This window comes from Dunckerocampus dactyliophorus, chromosome 12 (assembly GCF_027744805.1).
Source record: "Dunckerocampus dactyliophorus isolate RoL2022-P2 chromosome 12, RoL_Ddac_1.1, whole genome shotgun sequence".
NCBI lineage: Eukaryota > Metazoa > Chordata > Actinopteri > Syngnathiformes > Syngnathidae > Dunckerocampus > Dunckerocampus dactyliophorus.
This window is the reverse complement of record NC_072830.1, coordinates 18,969,451-18,987,713: the sequence shown is the minus strand read 5'-3', so window position 1 is coordinate 18,987,713 and position 18,263 is coordinate 18,969,451. Positions and strand designations below refer to the sequence as shown.

The 18,263-nt window shown below is 41.0% G+C and overlaps 1 protein-coding gene across 1 annotated transcript in view; it reads right to left on the bottom strand.

Annotated features, from left to right (window-relative positions):
- Positions 1-17,855, bottom strand: part of usp2a (ubiquitin specific peptidase 2a) — a 40,184-nt gene extending 22,329 nt beyond the window's left edge. The window contains exons 1-4 of the mRNA XM_054793888.1: positions 17,712-17,855; positions 14,952-15,002; positions 13,887-13,966; positions 3,354-4,137 (exon numbers count right to left, since the gene is read on the bottom strand). Coding sequence (XP_054649863.1) covers positions 3,354-4,076 — 723 coding nt within the window. The 5' untranslated portion in view covers positions 4,077-4,137; positions 13,887-13,966; positions 14,952-15,002; positions 17,712-17,855. The remainder of the gene's footprint in view (positions 1-3,353; positions 4,138-13,886; positions 13,967-14,951; positions 15,003-17,711) is intronic.
- Between the last annotated feature and the right edge of the window lie 408 nt (positions 17,856-18,263).

Genomic DNA, 18,263 nt, shown 5'->3' with positions numbered 1-18,263 from the left:
GACCAGCCTCCCACCTGATGCAAGTACTGTACCATAAGTGGTCTTCAGGGTGCAAGGAGAACACACACCATGATTCACCATGTTTGCTGTGATTTTGTCATTGTGTCGTCATGTTATTTCTCATTGGTGCAAGAGCTCAAAGTGAAAGTAAACGGGCAAAGAAACATGACACCACCTTCCTATTGGTGGTAAACAAGCTGGACATTGATCAAATCCCTTGATTTACAGAAAGGGATCGAGTTTTGAGCAATCCGGTACCAGGATTTGGTACATTCCCTCTCTGTTTTGTTGGTGTCTGAGAAGCAAAACACTTGAACAAAATGAAAACTTTAACAATTGAGAAGATTTGAAATTCTATTGAGAACATCAATCCATTCTTTTTCTATGCCCCTTGTCCTCACTATGGTCACGGGTGTATGCTGGAGCCTATCCCAGCTGACTTTGGGCGAAAGGCAGAGTAGACCTTGGACTGGTTGACTATGTAATCATTTATTTACCTACACAAATCACTGTACGAGTTACTGGCACCAGCGTCATTCAAGCATGAATAAAGACACTAACAGACCTGGCAACTTTGAACAAATTTTATGAATAAATGTCCCACTGTTTGAGAAGCACAGGAGTACAGTAACAATATACATTTTTAAGTTTTTTCCCATTCGAGGGGGGTCTTGGAATAAAGCTGCAACAATTACATTGATTAATCAATGATTAATTGATTATCCAATTTAATTTAATTATTTTGGTATTTGATTAATCATTGTTGATTTAAAGATGTAATCCTGATTTCTGCCTCTCAAATGTGAATATTTTTTATTTCCTTTCGTCATCCATGAAAGCAGACCTATTATCTGTGTGTTTTAGGCAAAACAAGATATTCAGACACATCAGCTTTTACTTTGGAAAACAGTGATGGACATTTTTTGCCTCGTTTATAATTTGTTGCGATCAAACCACTAAGTTTGTGTTTGGTTCATATTCATTTGGTCCGTCTAGGGCAGGGGTCACCAACGTTTTTCCTTGTGAGAGCTACTTTTACAAAATGAAAATGGCCAAGAGCTACTCATTTTTGTAACATTTATTTTCAGAGCTTATTTTAAACCCAAACAAAGCGAATATGCTTGTTTTACCAGAACATTAACAAAATGCTGGTGTCCACAACTCACATTTTGTATTTCAGAATGCATTTCTTTCTACTGTTCTTTCATTATTAACTGAAAACCTGAATGAAAAGCAGGCTTGCGGGCACCTCATGTGGTCATGGGGGGCTACCTGGTGCCCGCGGGCACCACATTGGTGACCCCTGGTCTAGGGAGTAACCCATTACTCGATTAATCGAAACAAGAAGCTTCAGATTAACTAAGAAAATAATCTTAGTTGCAGACCCATCTTGGAACGTACAAATGACCTCTTAAATGAAACCCACCCGGTGCTGCCACTTGTTTTACCGACATCAACATTACAATTCAAAATAAAGCACATCACTTCCTGTTCAAATCACATACTGTACATGTGGACGTCTAAAAGCTGGATAAGAACCCTTCAAAATAAGATACAGTAATAAATGAGCGTAAATATTCACTTATATGAACTTAAACATACGTAAATCACAAAAAACAAAAATACAGCATAAATGAGTTTTGAGAAAACGCCGCTTACAATCAGCCGTATTCCAACACTTAATTGCTGACACCGGCTCACGTGGGAGTTCAGGGGAATGTGTGGGAGACTCCCAGGACAGAATAAAGTGCTCCATGTACTGTTCAACAACTGAATTAAGTCTTCAGAACAAACTGTGCAACTTCACTTATCATGCCTCCGATTGTACTGTAATGTTGGCTGACTCAATTTAACAGCATGGACTCTGCGTGGAAGATCCATGCATCCATTTTCTCTTTTGTGTTCAAGGGCTGGTGTTGGAGCTGGTGTCAGGCGAAAGGCAGGCCCCGGACTGGAATAAGTAACACAATTATACCCGCCAGCCCCTAATACCTAATCTTATATACTGTAAACCCTGGCACCAAGCTCTAACAGGCACTAGAATGTGGGTTTTCAACCAGTTATAAGCCGTCTGATGAAGATGGTTAATAAAGTAGGGCAGTCTAAAAATATTGTTCATTCGACACAAAGTCTAGACCAGGTATGTCCAAATCTATTCCAACAAGGGCCACATACAGAAAAATGTAATAATGCAGGAGCCAAATGCATAAATTATCTTTAAGATAGCGCACACAGCACAGGAAACATCGTGAAGCATTTTTAATCACCCGTGCGTGTTTTAAGGAGCACACAAACGAGTCTACGAATGCGCAAAATGAACCCTAAGTCAATAAATAAGGTTTAAATGAGATAGTGTCTTACATTTATGACACAAACCAAAAATCTCACCTCCACACCGTCGACCATGTTAAAAGACGTACAATGTGGAGTTCCACCTAAAGTTCTCTACACTATCTCCCAAAGTGAGTACGTATATCAGTCATATTCCAACCCCGAAATTATTATATCTTCTCAAGGGACGATACTATCAAAATAGTGTAAATATGTCACAAATCATCCTGCACACAAGACACCTGGCAATCTTCAGCATCTCTCATTCAACTTCAGCTCGGTAAACATCTCAAGCAGGACTGCCCTCTTTTCACCAAGAGGCCGCATACTGAAAAATTAAAAGATGCAGGGGCCTCTTTGATACAATATGTGCTTCAAAGATGCCAAAACCAATCCAGTGTGGGTGAATATATACTCAACTATCTGACCAAAACATCCACAACTTAGCTTTTTTGTTATGGGAGACAAAGCAAACAGTTATTAGAGTAATATCTAAGAATATATCTCATTAACAGTGCACTTATTTCATTGTCAGAATGTGCCAAGGGCCAGTGAAAAAAACGAGCCGCACTTTGGACATTCCTGATGTAAAGGATTAACTCCACAAGTGTCTTGCTTTTTTATGTTTTTTGTGATCCCGCTACAGATTGTGACTGTGAAAGCCAGAAGGTGACCCAACTATCCCGACTAGGGCTGTTTTGAAGGACCTAACATAAAAATGGGAGTCCACCAGAAGTGGCTCACCTGTGGTTTCTACTTCAGAGAAAGCTAAGCTACAGTATATTTCTATTAACAGCTCAGGTATTACTCCGGTATCAATTGTCCTGCTCTACTTCTGTGGCCCTGCATGTTACTTGGAAAAACCTTGCTCAGGTGCCCTAAGGTTTAGCTATACAACAGCGCCCTCACTTGTTCAAAAAGGGAAGCTGCAGAGCTTTCTGCATCATATGGCAGCAAAATTCTGATCTTGTAATAGTACATCCTCAAATCAGTGCAGCATTCCAAGAACAATGTGCTCTTACCGTGGAGTCCCTAATGGGGGACACGGCCACGCCACTCGTGCTTGGCTCCCACGCTGAAGAAATGTGTGACCTGCTGCTGGTGCTCAAGGCCTCCTTGGTGGAGTTCCATGAAAGGGCCTCCTGAGTAGTGCTCCGTGACAGGCCTGAGGAGTTGGCGCCATAGGAGGTAGCCACGTCACTGGCCCGACTACGGTAGCTCCTCGAGCTGCCGGAGGAGGAAGAAGGGCTGGACGAAGACGAGGCGTCATTGAGGCCCAGAGAAGCCAAGTCCCTGCTTAAGTCATTCTGGGATGATGATTTTCGTCGGTTGAGCGACATTCTGGAGGCCACCGGTGAAGAGGAGAGGTAGCTGGACTGGGCTGAGGGGGACGAATAGGAGCTGTATGTCGTGTAGGCTGACCCCCCACTAAGTCCAGAACCCGCATAGCTCTTGACAGGGGTTCGACTGAGGCTTTCACTGCGGCGGTTGCTGCTGCTGCTGCTGTTGCTACTCCCGAGAATGTCAGTCCGTGGGATGACCCGGCCGCGGTCTGGGGTGCTGTAGTTTCGACTCAGGTAGCTGGAAGAGGCGTAACCTGAGGAGGAGGTAGGGGACTTGTAAGAGGACAACCTGTTCCGCTCGCTGTAGGAGCTAAGGCTGGGCGTTATGGAGCTGTAGGAGCTGTAGTGGCTGGTGTAGGACGGGCCAGCATAGCGCTTGGCGGCGGAGGAGACGTGGGACATGCTGGCAGTGCTGCTGGGTTCTCAGCCGCAGGGGAAGACGGCCTGTGGAAGACTGCATTGACTGCAGCCCAGACACAAATTAGTGTATTAGTTCAAATCTACACAAAAAGTGTAGACACAAATCACACACATCTCCATAGCAACTCTAAAAACATGCACACTTACACACATGGTGGTCAATGTTCAACAAAAAATGTCATTTCCAAAGTGGTGCCAAACCAACACGTCAGACATTATATGGACGATTTGTCTAGGAGCCTTTCGCGTCACCGCTGCGTCAGTTTGCAAGGTGCACAGTGCCCCGCCCCCCCAGTCCCCCTTTAAAATCCCGCAGAAGCACCCTGCGTCTTTATGCTACCACATAAAAACCACAGTCGCTTTGTGGCTTTTTCTTTGGGCGCTGCAGTCTACAGTGTCACCTTTTTACTTTCTATTTATTTCACTGAATTGCACTCATCTGCATCGAGCTCAAACCTCGTCATTCCAGAATGCGATGGGGGAAACGCATTGCCGATGCGGCCGTGATGTCAGCGATGCACGTGATTCGTAGTCCGTGCAGATTAAAACTGTGCGAACTTTAGTGGCGAGAGTCGCGTCGGGTGACGAATGAAGGGCAGACACATGATAAAGACGACGTTAAAAGCATCACGCACGTTTCTGGACTTGATATCAAAATCAATAAGGTCACCTTTGTTATGCGCTGACCGCTGGTTAATTGTTATTGTTTAAGGTCTATCGGTATTGGTCTCAAACAGCGTCAAAAAATCCTGCATGTTGTGTTTATGGCAACAAATAAAATAGGATTTATTGTTTTTATTAATCTACGCAAGTGGCGTAGCTTGCATTCTCCATACATACGATTTGAGATTGGGTGGATCGATTCAGATATCAACATCGATACCAAGGGTAGTATTAGTATCAGATTGTTATTTTTCAGTTCTCTGTTGTTTTCACAAATATATTTTTTTGTTGTTATGTTGCTCATATTGTAACATTGTTAATATTGTTTTTAAACTTGTTTAGCACTCTTTATTTTATTATTTATTATTATTTATTAAACAGAAACAATTATTATTTAGCTCATATTTTTACTTGGTCTTATATTTTTGTTTATATAATGTTAAACTGTATTTCAAAATTAAATCCATCAGGGTCAGCATTACCAATACCAATAATAGTAAGACAGATACTTTTTACTTTTTGGAGTTTTCACAATCATTGGATGATTTTGCAATTTTTGTCTGAAAAGGAGTAGGAAAAAGCAAAATTTATTTAATCCTACCCCCTCTCCGTTTCACACCAATTGCTATTACATTTGTTCACTTCCTGTATTCAACATACACTAATTCACTATTTACATCATTCTTCCATATAATAAAAGCAGTTGTTAACAAAAAAAGAAAAGTTTTTCCTTTTCTCCAATCCAATCGTTTGAAGTCTGGACAGCTAAAGATTTCCACTTCCAGGTCTTCCAACCTGCCGTCTTTAGTGTTGTACTGTGAGTGTCATGGAATGTATGTAGATACATGGGTTCCTAATTCCAGTACTTCTTGTTGAGCGGGCCCTTGCAACATGATGTCAAATGTTATTGAATGTAATCCTTCCAAACTGCATCGTTCTTTGTTTGTGGGTTGTATCCTCTATTTTTCTTGTTGTCATGGTGACGTGATCTTTAATATTTATCCAGATCCTTGATATTCTTGACAACAAGCCTGTATATTTTTCCGCTGGTGCTCCAAGTACCTTGAATCTTTCCCTGCTTCCTCAAGTCATGTGCTTTCTTGGCGATGTCAGCATTGCGGTTTGGTCAGATGTTCATTGATGTAGACGTTTGTACCTTTCAGCTTCTTTTCTCCTTGTTTCAGCAGTGTGGTTTTGAATTCCCTGTTGGTGAACTTGATGATGACAGGTGTGGCATTGTGTCTGCCATACAGTGGGATGCAAGTATCGATGGTGTCGATATCTACATCCACCTCCTTAGATTTGAGAAAGTTGGCAATTTGTTTCTCTTTAAGCAATATCCATTACATCTAGTTCCCCTCTCTTCTGGACTGCCCTGGCATTTGACATTGGTATAATTCGGAGCCCAGCGAGGGTCGCATCATTCATGCATTCTGATCCATCTCTTCAATTGTATTTTTAATTTGCGTGATGATTTTCTCTTCCTCAAGATTGGCACGCAAGGCAGCATTATCATCCAAGTAGTACCTTGACATCATTGTGTACTGCTCTATTTACCTCCATGGGTTTTCAGCGTGCATGGCAGCATTATCATCTTGTAGTACCTTGATATGATCCCGTAGTGCCTTGGTATCATTGCACAGGGCCCTGTTTTCCTCCTTAAGGTTTATGACCTCACCATGGATCTCAAAGAAGCTCTTCTTGTGGCCATTATTCTGTGATTGTACATGTCCAATCTGTGTTTGCAGGCCTCTTAGATGTTGCCTTATTTGAGCTACAGTGTCCTGCGCTTTCATCTCCAAACCTTCTCTGGCCCTATTTCTAATTGTGGACCCTTGGACCCGGGTCAATTCGCTTTTTGTTTGGCATTGTTGCTAGCAAGCTTGGCTTGCTAGCGGTTGTCAGCACTTGAAACTCATTTATTTCAAGGAATCCGTACCTCTCGCCTGTCCGAGTTCAAGGTGAGGGTGTCAGCAAGCTGTTCTGATCTTGTGTTCCAGAAGTGTTGTCAGGGAAGCTCCAAAATAGTTCAAAACTCTAGTAGCGACAGCACGGCTCTTGCCATCAAACTAGTATCTATTTCTGCAGAAACACATCTCATTCACCTCAAGTTGGTTATAATTTGTAAATACATGATAACACAAGTAAAATGTACAGCATACATGTACCACTGTTACAAAAGCCCACAATTTTTACATGTTCATGTCTTTATGCGTCACTGATAATATTTTTTCATCAAGCGTAGAGATTTGCTACTTTGTTCATCAGTCCTTGAATGCACCATACTTGTGTGCTGAGATGCAGAAGTTTGTTTGGCTACAGAAGTGTGTTTAATAATTTAATTTTTAATAATTAATCTACTCTAATCATTCATTTGTTTTCTATGCCGCTTAATCCAACACTCAATTTTATTGCAAATGTTGATCTGAAATCGGACAACAGCGACATCAAGTTTGCAGGAGGGTTTTGGGGTGGGGAGGATCCGTGTGTGTTTTAGCCATTCCCTGGTGGTCCCTGGTTGAAACCCTTGCGAAAAGTGGGGCTCTACTGTACTGTATAGTAGACAAGCCATTCATTCATTTGTCATGTGTTCATTGGGGGAGTTCATACAGTTGTCTGTAGATGAGGTCAGCACTGTGTCACTGACCAATGCACAGAGGCTCCATGTGTAGCAACAACTGAATAAATAAAAGTGTCAGGTGCTCCAGATCTGTGTCGAGTTCGGTGTGGGAGGTTCCTCGTCTGTTATCAATGTGTCCATGTGTTTCTCCATATACTTTCCATATACTTTCCTGCTGTCTTGTCAGTCGGCCTTCTCTCTGAGTGCACCATACTGTAGCTCCCTTCCTGCTCTACTCTATTGCTTTTTCTCTGCCCCACTTGCTCTTTCTCTCTGATCAAAAGTTGATCAATAATTCAAAAACGGAGTAGGCAGGCAGGCAGGCAGGCAGGCAGGGGATGAGCCGTTTCATCAAAACACACAAATGCAGGTCAAGCCGCACCGGCCACTGTGTCAAGTAGTGCTTGAGAGGTTAAGAACAAATGTAGTGCCGCGATTGGACGACATATAAAACAATCCAATTGTACTGTACTTAAAATGATGTGATAATGAAAAGGCCTCAAAATAAACTGCTGCCAAGACACAAAACAAGCATATTAAGGTCTGTCTAGCTTAGTCTTGTGACATAATTCACGTTTGGCATGCAAGCAAGGTCATTTTACTATTAAAAGTAAGGCTGTCAAAAATAATGCATTAACGGAGGCAACTTGTTTATTCCAATCATTACGTAAACATTTTGAGCGGACTTGCGTACGTGCATCACGGCAACCCACACCTCTGTTATGTCGGCAGATGGAGGCCCAGTGTAGCATCCCCACAGAGTCACAGAGTCTGACGTCACTGAATCTTTATTCACATCAACAGCAGTGCAATTCCAACACCATATATGGATCCCTAACTTGCAAACACAACTCTAGTCCGTTTGTCCTGGGAACAACACTTACCACGGTTAATTCACGGACACTCCAATGTCCGAACGTCATTGCTCTTAATAACTCGGTTAAAGTGTGATTCAAATGTTCTGCCACTATTAAAGAGACTATTTTTAGGCAAGTACATTTTCAGTTCAATTGGAGCTGTTAATACATAGAAATATATACCGTATAATCATGTCCTGTCAATTGTCTTTCTGTTCCCAAAATACAACAAAAATGGGGATATTTCAGACATAGTTGAAAATGGTTATTAATCATGATTAATTAATTTGAAACATTGATGAAACAGATTACACATTTTAATCATTTGACAGCCCTAAAAGTGAAACTTCTTCTATTTCATAGCAGCACAAATGCAACCACGCTGCCCCATGTGCTGCGGTGTAACGGTTCTAAAAGGTCACGAGCAAACGACAACAGCACCATAACTACTGTCTACATACACAGCATTGAAATGTACACACAGTGACTTCCTGTTCACTGCAAAATAAGCTTCAAAATAAAAGAATGGCAGTATTAACCTAGACTCTACCACAGCAAATAACAAAATGCACCCATTTCAGATTGTCATCCACTGGAAGAAATATTTGCGCATGTACAAAATCATTGTCATGGTTGTCAAGGAATACAATAAAATTACTGCCGCAACTTTGCTAAACAAAGAATATAAATGATCGTGAAAACAGAAGAATCAACGTAACAGAAAAATCTAAAAAAAATCTTTTCTCCTCATGTCTCTGGACAAAGTCACAAGTCAATGTCCAAGCAATGGCTGGTCTTTCCGTTATGTTGACGTTGAGAAACTGAAACATATACTTGCCACTGAGTTTAAACCCTTAGCGTTCCGAGGGCCTGCCACCACCTATTCTGCTGATATACATCATTCCAGGATAAAATTACAGCTGCAGGCTACGTAAAAACAAATGTTAGTTGCAAACATGAATGACAAGTCACCTTCAAAGCCACACAGCGTATTCCAACTGCAGATAAAAGTCAGACAAATAAGGTCCTCCTGCGTTGAAAATGAACCAGTAAATGTCCAGTATTAAAAAATCATTCTCTGTGTACTCCTATTTCTCAGCATCCGTAGCAGTTGAGGATAAGAAAAAAATCCCAGAAGGCCAAGAGGTTAAAGTGCATACAGTAAAACGATGAAAATCCAAATGGAGCCAACATGGAAGTCTGTGAGCTGTGCTGGGTTTGGCTCTTACAAGTGACTATATATACTCTGAAATGTGAGGAGATAGGATATTGCTGATGTCTGTGAAGGCCACCCTGACGCCCGCTTTCGGCACATCAGCTGCAAAACTGCTTCATATCAAACTCGGCTCGACTGCTTGACAACTTGATCTCAAGAAGCACAGGTGGACCTGATCCCTGCAATAGTTTTGACACAATGCAGCCCTTTATTTATCATCAACCGCTGTAATTACTACAGCTGGGTATGAAGGGAAAAAACATACAAAATAAATGTGAAATCTGTTGCACTACAAGTCAATCCTGTCGCCCCGCCTACCCTCTTTCCTTTGTTTTTATTGATTTTAAAGTAACCACAAATCTGCTTTTGCAAAACACGTGAGTGATAACGTTGAAGTTAACAGTACTACAACACATCTCGAAATACATGCACCTATTTTTCTTTGAAGTGCCCCCTTTGGGTCTCAAATTTTATGTCGACACAAGTGTTTAAAACAGTCATTAGAGCTGCAGTCAATGGATGAATCACCGATTAATCAATTATCCAACTCATTGGCAACTATTTTGGTATTCGAGGAATCGTTTTTTTATTTAAAAATGTAAATATCCTCTGATTTCAGCCTCTCAAATGTCAATTTTTTTAATTTTCTGAAGTCATCCATGAAAGCAGACGTATTATCTTTGTGTTTTAGGCAAAACGAGATATTCACACACATCATCTTCAAGTTTGCAAAACAGTGATCAGCATTTTTGCCTCTTTTGTGGTATGTTGCGGACCAAACCACTAACTGTTTGTGTTTGGTTCATATTGATTTGGTGTGTCTAGGGCAGGGGTGTCTTTTTCCACCGAGCAGGAGGCAAACACAACAAATTGGTTAGGGCCCCCAGATTTCCAGGCACCCCCAAATGTGTCATAAAAACAGATTATTGATTTTTTTCTTTGATTTAAAGTACATATTACTGTTTTAGTCTTACATCCCGTGCTGAAAACTACATCAAAAAGTGAACTCTATCATGATTGTTCCAACCGCTCCCCCTCCCTTCTCATGCAGTGGACTATCCCATGATTTTTTACTGCGCATGTGAAGATTGATACAGGAAGATGGTAGAAAAACAAACTTGTTGGCACGGACTGGAGAAAAATGAGGCAGAGTTATCATTATATTTGTCCAAACAAATGTACCTTTAGTTGTACTTGGAATTAAAACAGATCAATAAACTGAAGAAACAAGGGTGGTGTAATAATTTTTTCCATGACTGTACGTCAGTTGGACTCCAGCAGTAGGGTGCCAATGATGTCATTTGCCTTTTCCAACCGGAAGGGCTGGGGGAGCGTCTAGTGTAGCTCCTCAATGAGCATAAACCACTTGAAGATAGTGATGTGCGATACCACTGATATAGGAAGTGATAACGTTTGGCCCAATCAGCTCCGGGGAGTTGATACATTCCTTTTCGGAAGTGCAAAACACTGTATCAAAAAGCAAAACAAATTACAATTACACTACCCGGAAGGGGATTACTGTATACCCCTGTTATAAACCCATTCGAATATTTGATAAACTCCTGTAGTACATCTGTTCCTTCCATCTGTTAAGTACCATTTACAACACCAACAACTGTCCGATTCGTGTGGTACAAACTGTACCGCAACCAGGAGTCTGTTTCGAGATAGATCTCAAAGAGTGACAGAAATACATCAAGAGAAGACGGCAATCTTACAGAGGGACACAAGATGACGCTAGGAAGAGAATTGCCTCATAAAAAAGCTGCTGGCGTCAAACCCGGGGTGGAGGAGGCTGAGGACTTGGAGGAACGCGGATGTTCGACAGTGGCACCTTACGATACTGACCCAGAGAGCAGGCTGGAAGGACAGATGGGCAAACATACACTTGAATACATGATGCCTACCAGCAAGAGTAGAAGACCATCCAGACGATGCTGGGTTGGTTTACGCAAGGGCCAGAGCAGCGAAACAAAACTTTGGTGCAAATCATGCTGTGTGCTGTTGCACCCAGGACAGTGTTTAACAGTATACTACACGACGTGCCACTATTCTGCAAGTGTGTGTGTGTGTGTATATATATATTTATACTGTTTTCTAGTAAATAAATACGTAATTTTTTACATCAAAAGCCAATTTTCTGTATTTTTGTCATGTTTTATAAAACGAAACCACTGTTCAGACATTAGAGCAGGGGTCTCAAACTCAATTTACCTGGGGGCCGCTGGAGATAGGGTCTGGTTGTGGCTGGGCCACATGAAGTATTGGGAATAGGGCTGGGAATCTCAGGGTACCCCACAATACGGTATGATACGCGATGCACGGCTCCCGATAATGATAATATCTCGATACAGTGATAGGGTGAAACAAAAAATAAATACATTTCATAGTTTGTATTTTGCTGCATTCAGCTGGGATAGGCTCCAGCTTACTCGTGACCCTAATGAAGACAAGCGATACAAAACGGGTGGAGTTTTTGCAGCATATTTCAACCAGACTACAAGCAGCAATGGTGCAAAAAGAATGAGCATGTTTTAGCAACATAAGTGGAAACAGGTGTCTGAAAAACAGTAAAGCTATTTTAAACTCATTCAGAAAACACAGCATCTCATGTCTCTCAAGTAGATCAATGCTATAAAGTAGAATCATATCAAAAAGAAATACTTTTTTATAGCATTTACACTACTCCATGTCTAGTCGCGGGCCACAAATGGCCCACGGGCCGCGAGTTTGAGAGCCCTGCATTAGAGGCATCACAAAAGCAAAAAATATTCCAATCAAAGTCACTGTACTGCACAATATGTGTTTTTAAAAAAAGACATAATTTAGTTTAGAAACTTTTTTTTTTTTTGTGAAACTCATCTTTCTCAGACAGCCGATGACTCACTTTTTTTCTGCTGAAAGAAGAGCCAACTCTTGGTGTTTACGTAGTCGGACTACAGAATATACTGTGGGCCTTGAAATGTCAGTGAAAAAGTGTTGGCACTGGAGTGGATTTTCACTCCTGTCCCATCCTGTCCCACAGAAACAAATCTTGCCCCATCCCAATCCTGGGCCGGCCGGAGGACAAAAATAATCCCGCTACCCGTAAAATGATTCCCACTCAACAACTAAAACCGATTCTCAAATCAAAATAGCGATACTTCAGTGATTTGAGGTCATGTATATCATTAACAGGAACACAGTGGAAAGTAACTCAATTATTGAGATCTTGTCTAAAAGATGCAAGGTTGGTGGAACTACTCTTTCTTCCGCCTGTGCATGGGTGTTACGCCTAGCGCAGCAGCACTACTGAGCCATGTGTGAATTAGTTTTCATTCTTATATTATTTTTATTCTTTGAAACACCATTTTCACATATTTCATATTATTTTGTGCGCTGTTTTTTCTGTCGGATGTTAGCCTGGCTATATTGTAAATCACGCCGCTACCTCAATATATGTCAATGGCTTGTGGCCTGTGTAGTTCTTTTGACTTTCGTTACAGTGCAGGCTTAATGAAACTACTAAATGGTGATACCTGTCCTGGCTTTCTCTTTGTTTTGTATCGGTTGTCTCCTGCTCCTGTCTGTGCCCAGTAACTTTTTATCCTGTATTAAATTTTCAAATAATCAAAAATGATTGAAAGTCTGAAGTTGTTTTAAGCGATTTATGAGGGAAAAAATGGGGGAAAAAGTGGTTGTATGATGATTTAAGTTTTTCATACGTGTATTTTTGCCACTAGGGTGCCGAGAGGGAACACAATTTGAAATCTGACACTTTATACAAAATACTAATTCACATCAGATCACTTTTGCAGCTCATCTTTGACATATCAAAGACTCCAATCATGACCAAAGCCTGGAAAATAATGAATTATTTTGTGATTGTGTGTGTTTTTTGTAATAAATTATGAGAACCTTCAAATAATCATGATGTTTCAAGTCCTTAAAATGACTGAATGTTTGGTTTAGATTAAAATTGAGCAGATGGTAGAAAGAGATTATTTTATAAGTCTCCCCGCAAAATGTTCCGGGAATAACTGTGAGTAATTAATATGGCCATAAAAATGTACATTTCGGACACAAGGCTCTACCCCCCAGCCCAAAACCCCCAATTGTGGACGTGTGAAGATAGTGCCTCTGTAGCCAAACAAACGTTTGCTTCTCCGCACACAATGATGATGTGTTCAAGGACGACTGAAAAAAATGTGAAATCACTCGACAAGAAAGCATTATCAGTGAAGGTTAAAGACACAAATATGTACAAATGATGAGCTTTTTAAACAGTGGTACACATGTGCTGTACATTTTACCTGTATTATCACATATTTCTACATTATTACCCACTTAGGGTGAAGGCTATATAGGACAGGAGGAATGAAGCTACAGGTGACTGTGATTGACGATGTCAAAACTGAGCAGCTCCACATCCGGCAGCAAATGTGTGACGCCGTTACCTGCCGCAGCAGTTCCCATAGACTGTGAAGCTTTTGTTGTTGTCCCACGGAGTTCTTGCGCTTTGCGACACTGATCCCACCTGAGGAAACATAAGGACACATTAGACTTTGCACCACACAACGCACGCCAAAGTAGTGAGTCGGAAACAGATCCCACATTGAGAAGACTGCAGAGAACCGATGCTTTTACATTTGTGGCTCTAAACAGTTTCACTTTAAAGCAGGCATGTTAATCGGGAATAAAAGTAAGAGCTTTATTAGGCTATTGAAACTAAACATAAGCTTCTATAATCAAAGGAAAACTCAAATTGGTTGACTCCATTCTGGAAAATTGTATCATATGGCGGCTTTTGTTTCAAAGCTCATTTTTTTACCACCAAACTACAAGTCGTATACTTTCACTACCCACTGCAAACATACGGATTAGCGACAAGGGGTGGGCAGTACTGCAAATTGTCCAATACCAAGTAAATACATTTTTTTTATGTCAAGAAACTTGTTTGTGAACAATTTAACACCACATAAATACAACAATATAAGACAATGTAACAACATTTACAAAATAATACAAATATTCCCTTTCATTACATACAAGTGTTGAAGCAAAATATAGTCAATAGTGCAAAATAACAAAAAAAGCTACTATGGGCTCTCATTCAAAACTTACGGCTTTTTTCCTCCCATAGCCCTCCTGTGTCTCTACTTGTTAAACAATACAAAAATATATATGTTTAAACAACACAAAAAAATGATGCTTGTGAAAATAAACATAAAAGAGAGCTGAAAAATATCGATCTCATCACACTATTTGGATTCGATACTGATGCCATGCACCCTTGGTATCGATACAATAAATATTTGCATCAATCTGCCCACCCCTATTAGTTACAGCCTACTACAATGACATGAACTAAGCACTCAGCGAGATAGAGCATGATCGTCTATTATTACTTCCCATGGTCAGCAAGCAGACAACTTCTTGACAAGCAAGTACGCCCCTCCTTTCCCCCACACAGAAAAAACCCACATAAGACGAATAGTTGAGTTGCTTTATCAGGCGCTCACCGTCGTTGTTCTGAGCGGTCCGGCCAATGGACAGACACACTGCTTGGGAGGCTGTGGAGTGTGAGAGGATAGTCTGAGCACAGCCATCCAGAATGCCACAGATCAAGTTACAGAGCTGGTAAATATAGCAGAAACCTATGACCTCCATGGGTCACTCAAAACCCACAGGCGCTCCACCTTGTTTTTAAAGGACCGCCATTACAGCTTTTATATGTCCAAAGTGGGCTCGCAGACAACGGAAGTTGACTTGGGACGGGATCTTTGTTGGCTCCGGTAAATAATGCCATCGTACTGCAAATGGCATAGCTGCTCTGTTTGTATTTGACTTCACATAGCTAAGTAACATGCAGTGACAGACACACTGTTCCACCTCATGCATTACAACTTGACAGTCCTACTAAAAATCTCTTTTCAAGTCCAACATCAGTTTTAAGAATTTCTTGATTAGCGCACATCATTTCAGTCTCTATTTCATTCGGAATGAAATGCAAACACTGTACATTGCTGACTTGGTTTACTTTGAAAAATATACATTTACGTTCATTTTATTAAGCACATATACACAGATTTGAATTACGATGTGGAACATCCATGTACTCTATCAACAGCAGTGATTCCCCAACCATTACATTAGTTCCCTCCCCATCAACGGCAAATGTGGGGGACCGATTGCAATACAGTTGCCTGCGTTGTGTGCATGTTAGTGTCGGTTTCGTCAGCCCTATCCCTGCGACCCACAGACACACACACAGCGTGCACACGCACGCGCTATGGACATGCACGCATGCATCCCAAATGTAACTGTAGAGGACCAAGTGCATTAAAATTGGCTGGGTTGTGCACGTTCATGTGTGCATGTGTTTCTGTCGGTTTCTTACTAACCAATGTCTTAATAATGTTTTATCCAACTCTTGATTGAATAAATGACTTATCCGATTAGAAGATTAGGGGTTATTATTATTAGGGTTGGCCGATGCTGCATCAATCCGCTACCAAATAAATATAAGGACAGTGCTGCTATTACAAATACTGATACCAATATGCTTTACTTGAATTTTATTTGTGTTTAACTTCCATCCATCCATTTTCTATGCCGCTTCTCCTCATTAGGGACACGGGGTTAAGCTGGAGCCTATCCCAGCTGACTTAGGTCGACAAGCGAGGTACAACCTATTTGTTGATCATAATTATAATCACAATAAAACACAGCACAAAGATTTTAGAGAAAAAAACGATCAAACTTTTTTGTGAACAGTTGAATATATAACAATCACGATATAAGAGAATGTATCAATGTCAAGAAAATAATACAATCACTCCCCTTTATTACATCATCATCAAGGACAGCACACATCCACGAAACTCATTATTCACACTCCTACCGTCAGGCAGACGCTACAGGAGTTTGAAGTCCAGGACCACAAGGCTGGCAAACAGCTTTTACCCACAGGCCATCAGGCTTCTCAACGAAGCACTCACACACGCCGCACACAACACATGAACACACTCATAACTCTATTTATTTATTTATTTATTCATTCATTCATTCATTCATTGGCATTCATGTCTCTTCTGTTGTTGTTGCTTAATTTATTGGTATTAATGTTTCTTATGTTTTTATTCATTTTCTTGTGTTTTCTTTCTTTTTGGGAGAATGAACAGAACAACAATTTCAATGCATAGCAGAACTACCTGTTTTACTGTGCATATGACAATAAAACTCTTGAATCTTGACACAACTATTCACAAACAACTGTAAAAAGTTGTATGTTGTATGTAAAAGTAGCAAAATGACGCCAATAATGCCAAACAACAAAACAAAAGCAAAAAATGCTGGTTCTCATTCAAATGATCCTTTGTGTCCAAGAACTCATTCGTTCAACATTGCAGCAATATGAACGCGACAACAAAATTTTTTTAAAATAAACATTGAAGAGAACTTATATTGATCTCGTCATGCTGGTAAGTGATATAATCGTTGTTATCGATACCATCGATTTTTGTATCGATCCACTCACTCCAAACCGTTGTGTGACATGTGTGAATAGACTCTTAAACAGGGTAGACACGGAAAGGAGAAATCTAAGGACAGGACAGTATCAGTTTGGGTCCGTTTTTTGTAGTATGGGTGGGTCTGCAGTTGTTTTTGTGCACCTACGAGTTTGATTCAAATGTTCAACAAATGTAAAATGCACAAAATGAGGCAATCCATTCAGAATTTCTAAGTATCACACACGCTCCATAAAAAGCCGTAAGAGCCGACTCCTCTCTTGGAGTCGAGCCAAAAGAGCTGACTCTCACAAAGGAGCCGAATATCCCATCACTAGCTGCTCACTCAGAACCAGTCCGACCCAGCTAATGGCAGCAAGGCACATCTGACTGTCACTGAAGGGGGCGGGGATGGTAGTCAAGAGTGCTTCACCACTAAAGGCAGCAACGTACACATTGACGAATGTAACGTTTACAAACTCATTAAAATGTAATTATAAGTATCAATTTAAACGGTCTTGCAGGAAGCCACACATGCCATCGTGCTATAGCTAGCGTACAGTAAAAGTAAGCGATAGCCTAATACTGTATGCTTTAAGGGTAACAATAAGTCTGCCAATGTACTACTTTTACACTCTTCCTGCCATTAAAACAGTTTCTCGGTTTTGTTTAATGAAAACACTGACCAGAACAGTAATGCCAATGTTTCCATGGTTTTGAGGACTGGCTCGAACGCCTCCTTATCGTGTGACGGTGACTGTATTCACTCACCCAGCAGCGGATCCGAGCATGCAGCGAAACGCCTCCAAAAGTAGTTTCCCAGCAGGCTTCTACTGCTGTCTTCGCCCTTACATAAGTTGCTGTGACCGCCGGTGTTTGACATAAACCCACCGTCAACCCAACACTGGAATCCCGTCGTTTCTTCAATGCAGTAGTAGTTTCAGCAACCAAGTAACGGTGCGTTCTCTTTAACCGTGACGTCAATCCGGCAGCAGCGCTCCACTTTGATTGGTCAACTCTTCAACCAGACGTCATGATGTCCCGCCTCCGAGTGCGTCGCCTTGGCAATGAACGTAAACATCACATTTTTCTTTCACAACCAAAATGCTGCATTCTCTGCATCCAGGAAAGATGGCGACTGTTCATCTGAAATAATTTATTGTTTTAGTCCAACTCGTATAGCTTTATTTCGAACAGAAAAAGAACCATTTACACACGAACAGTGAGCCCATGACGTTTTTAGTTTCCCGTAGTTTAACTTTGACCGGGAAAAAAATCTGTCTTCGTCTGTCACAGCAGCAAAGCTTCCGGTCCGCTCGGCAA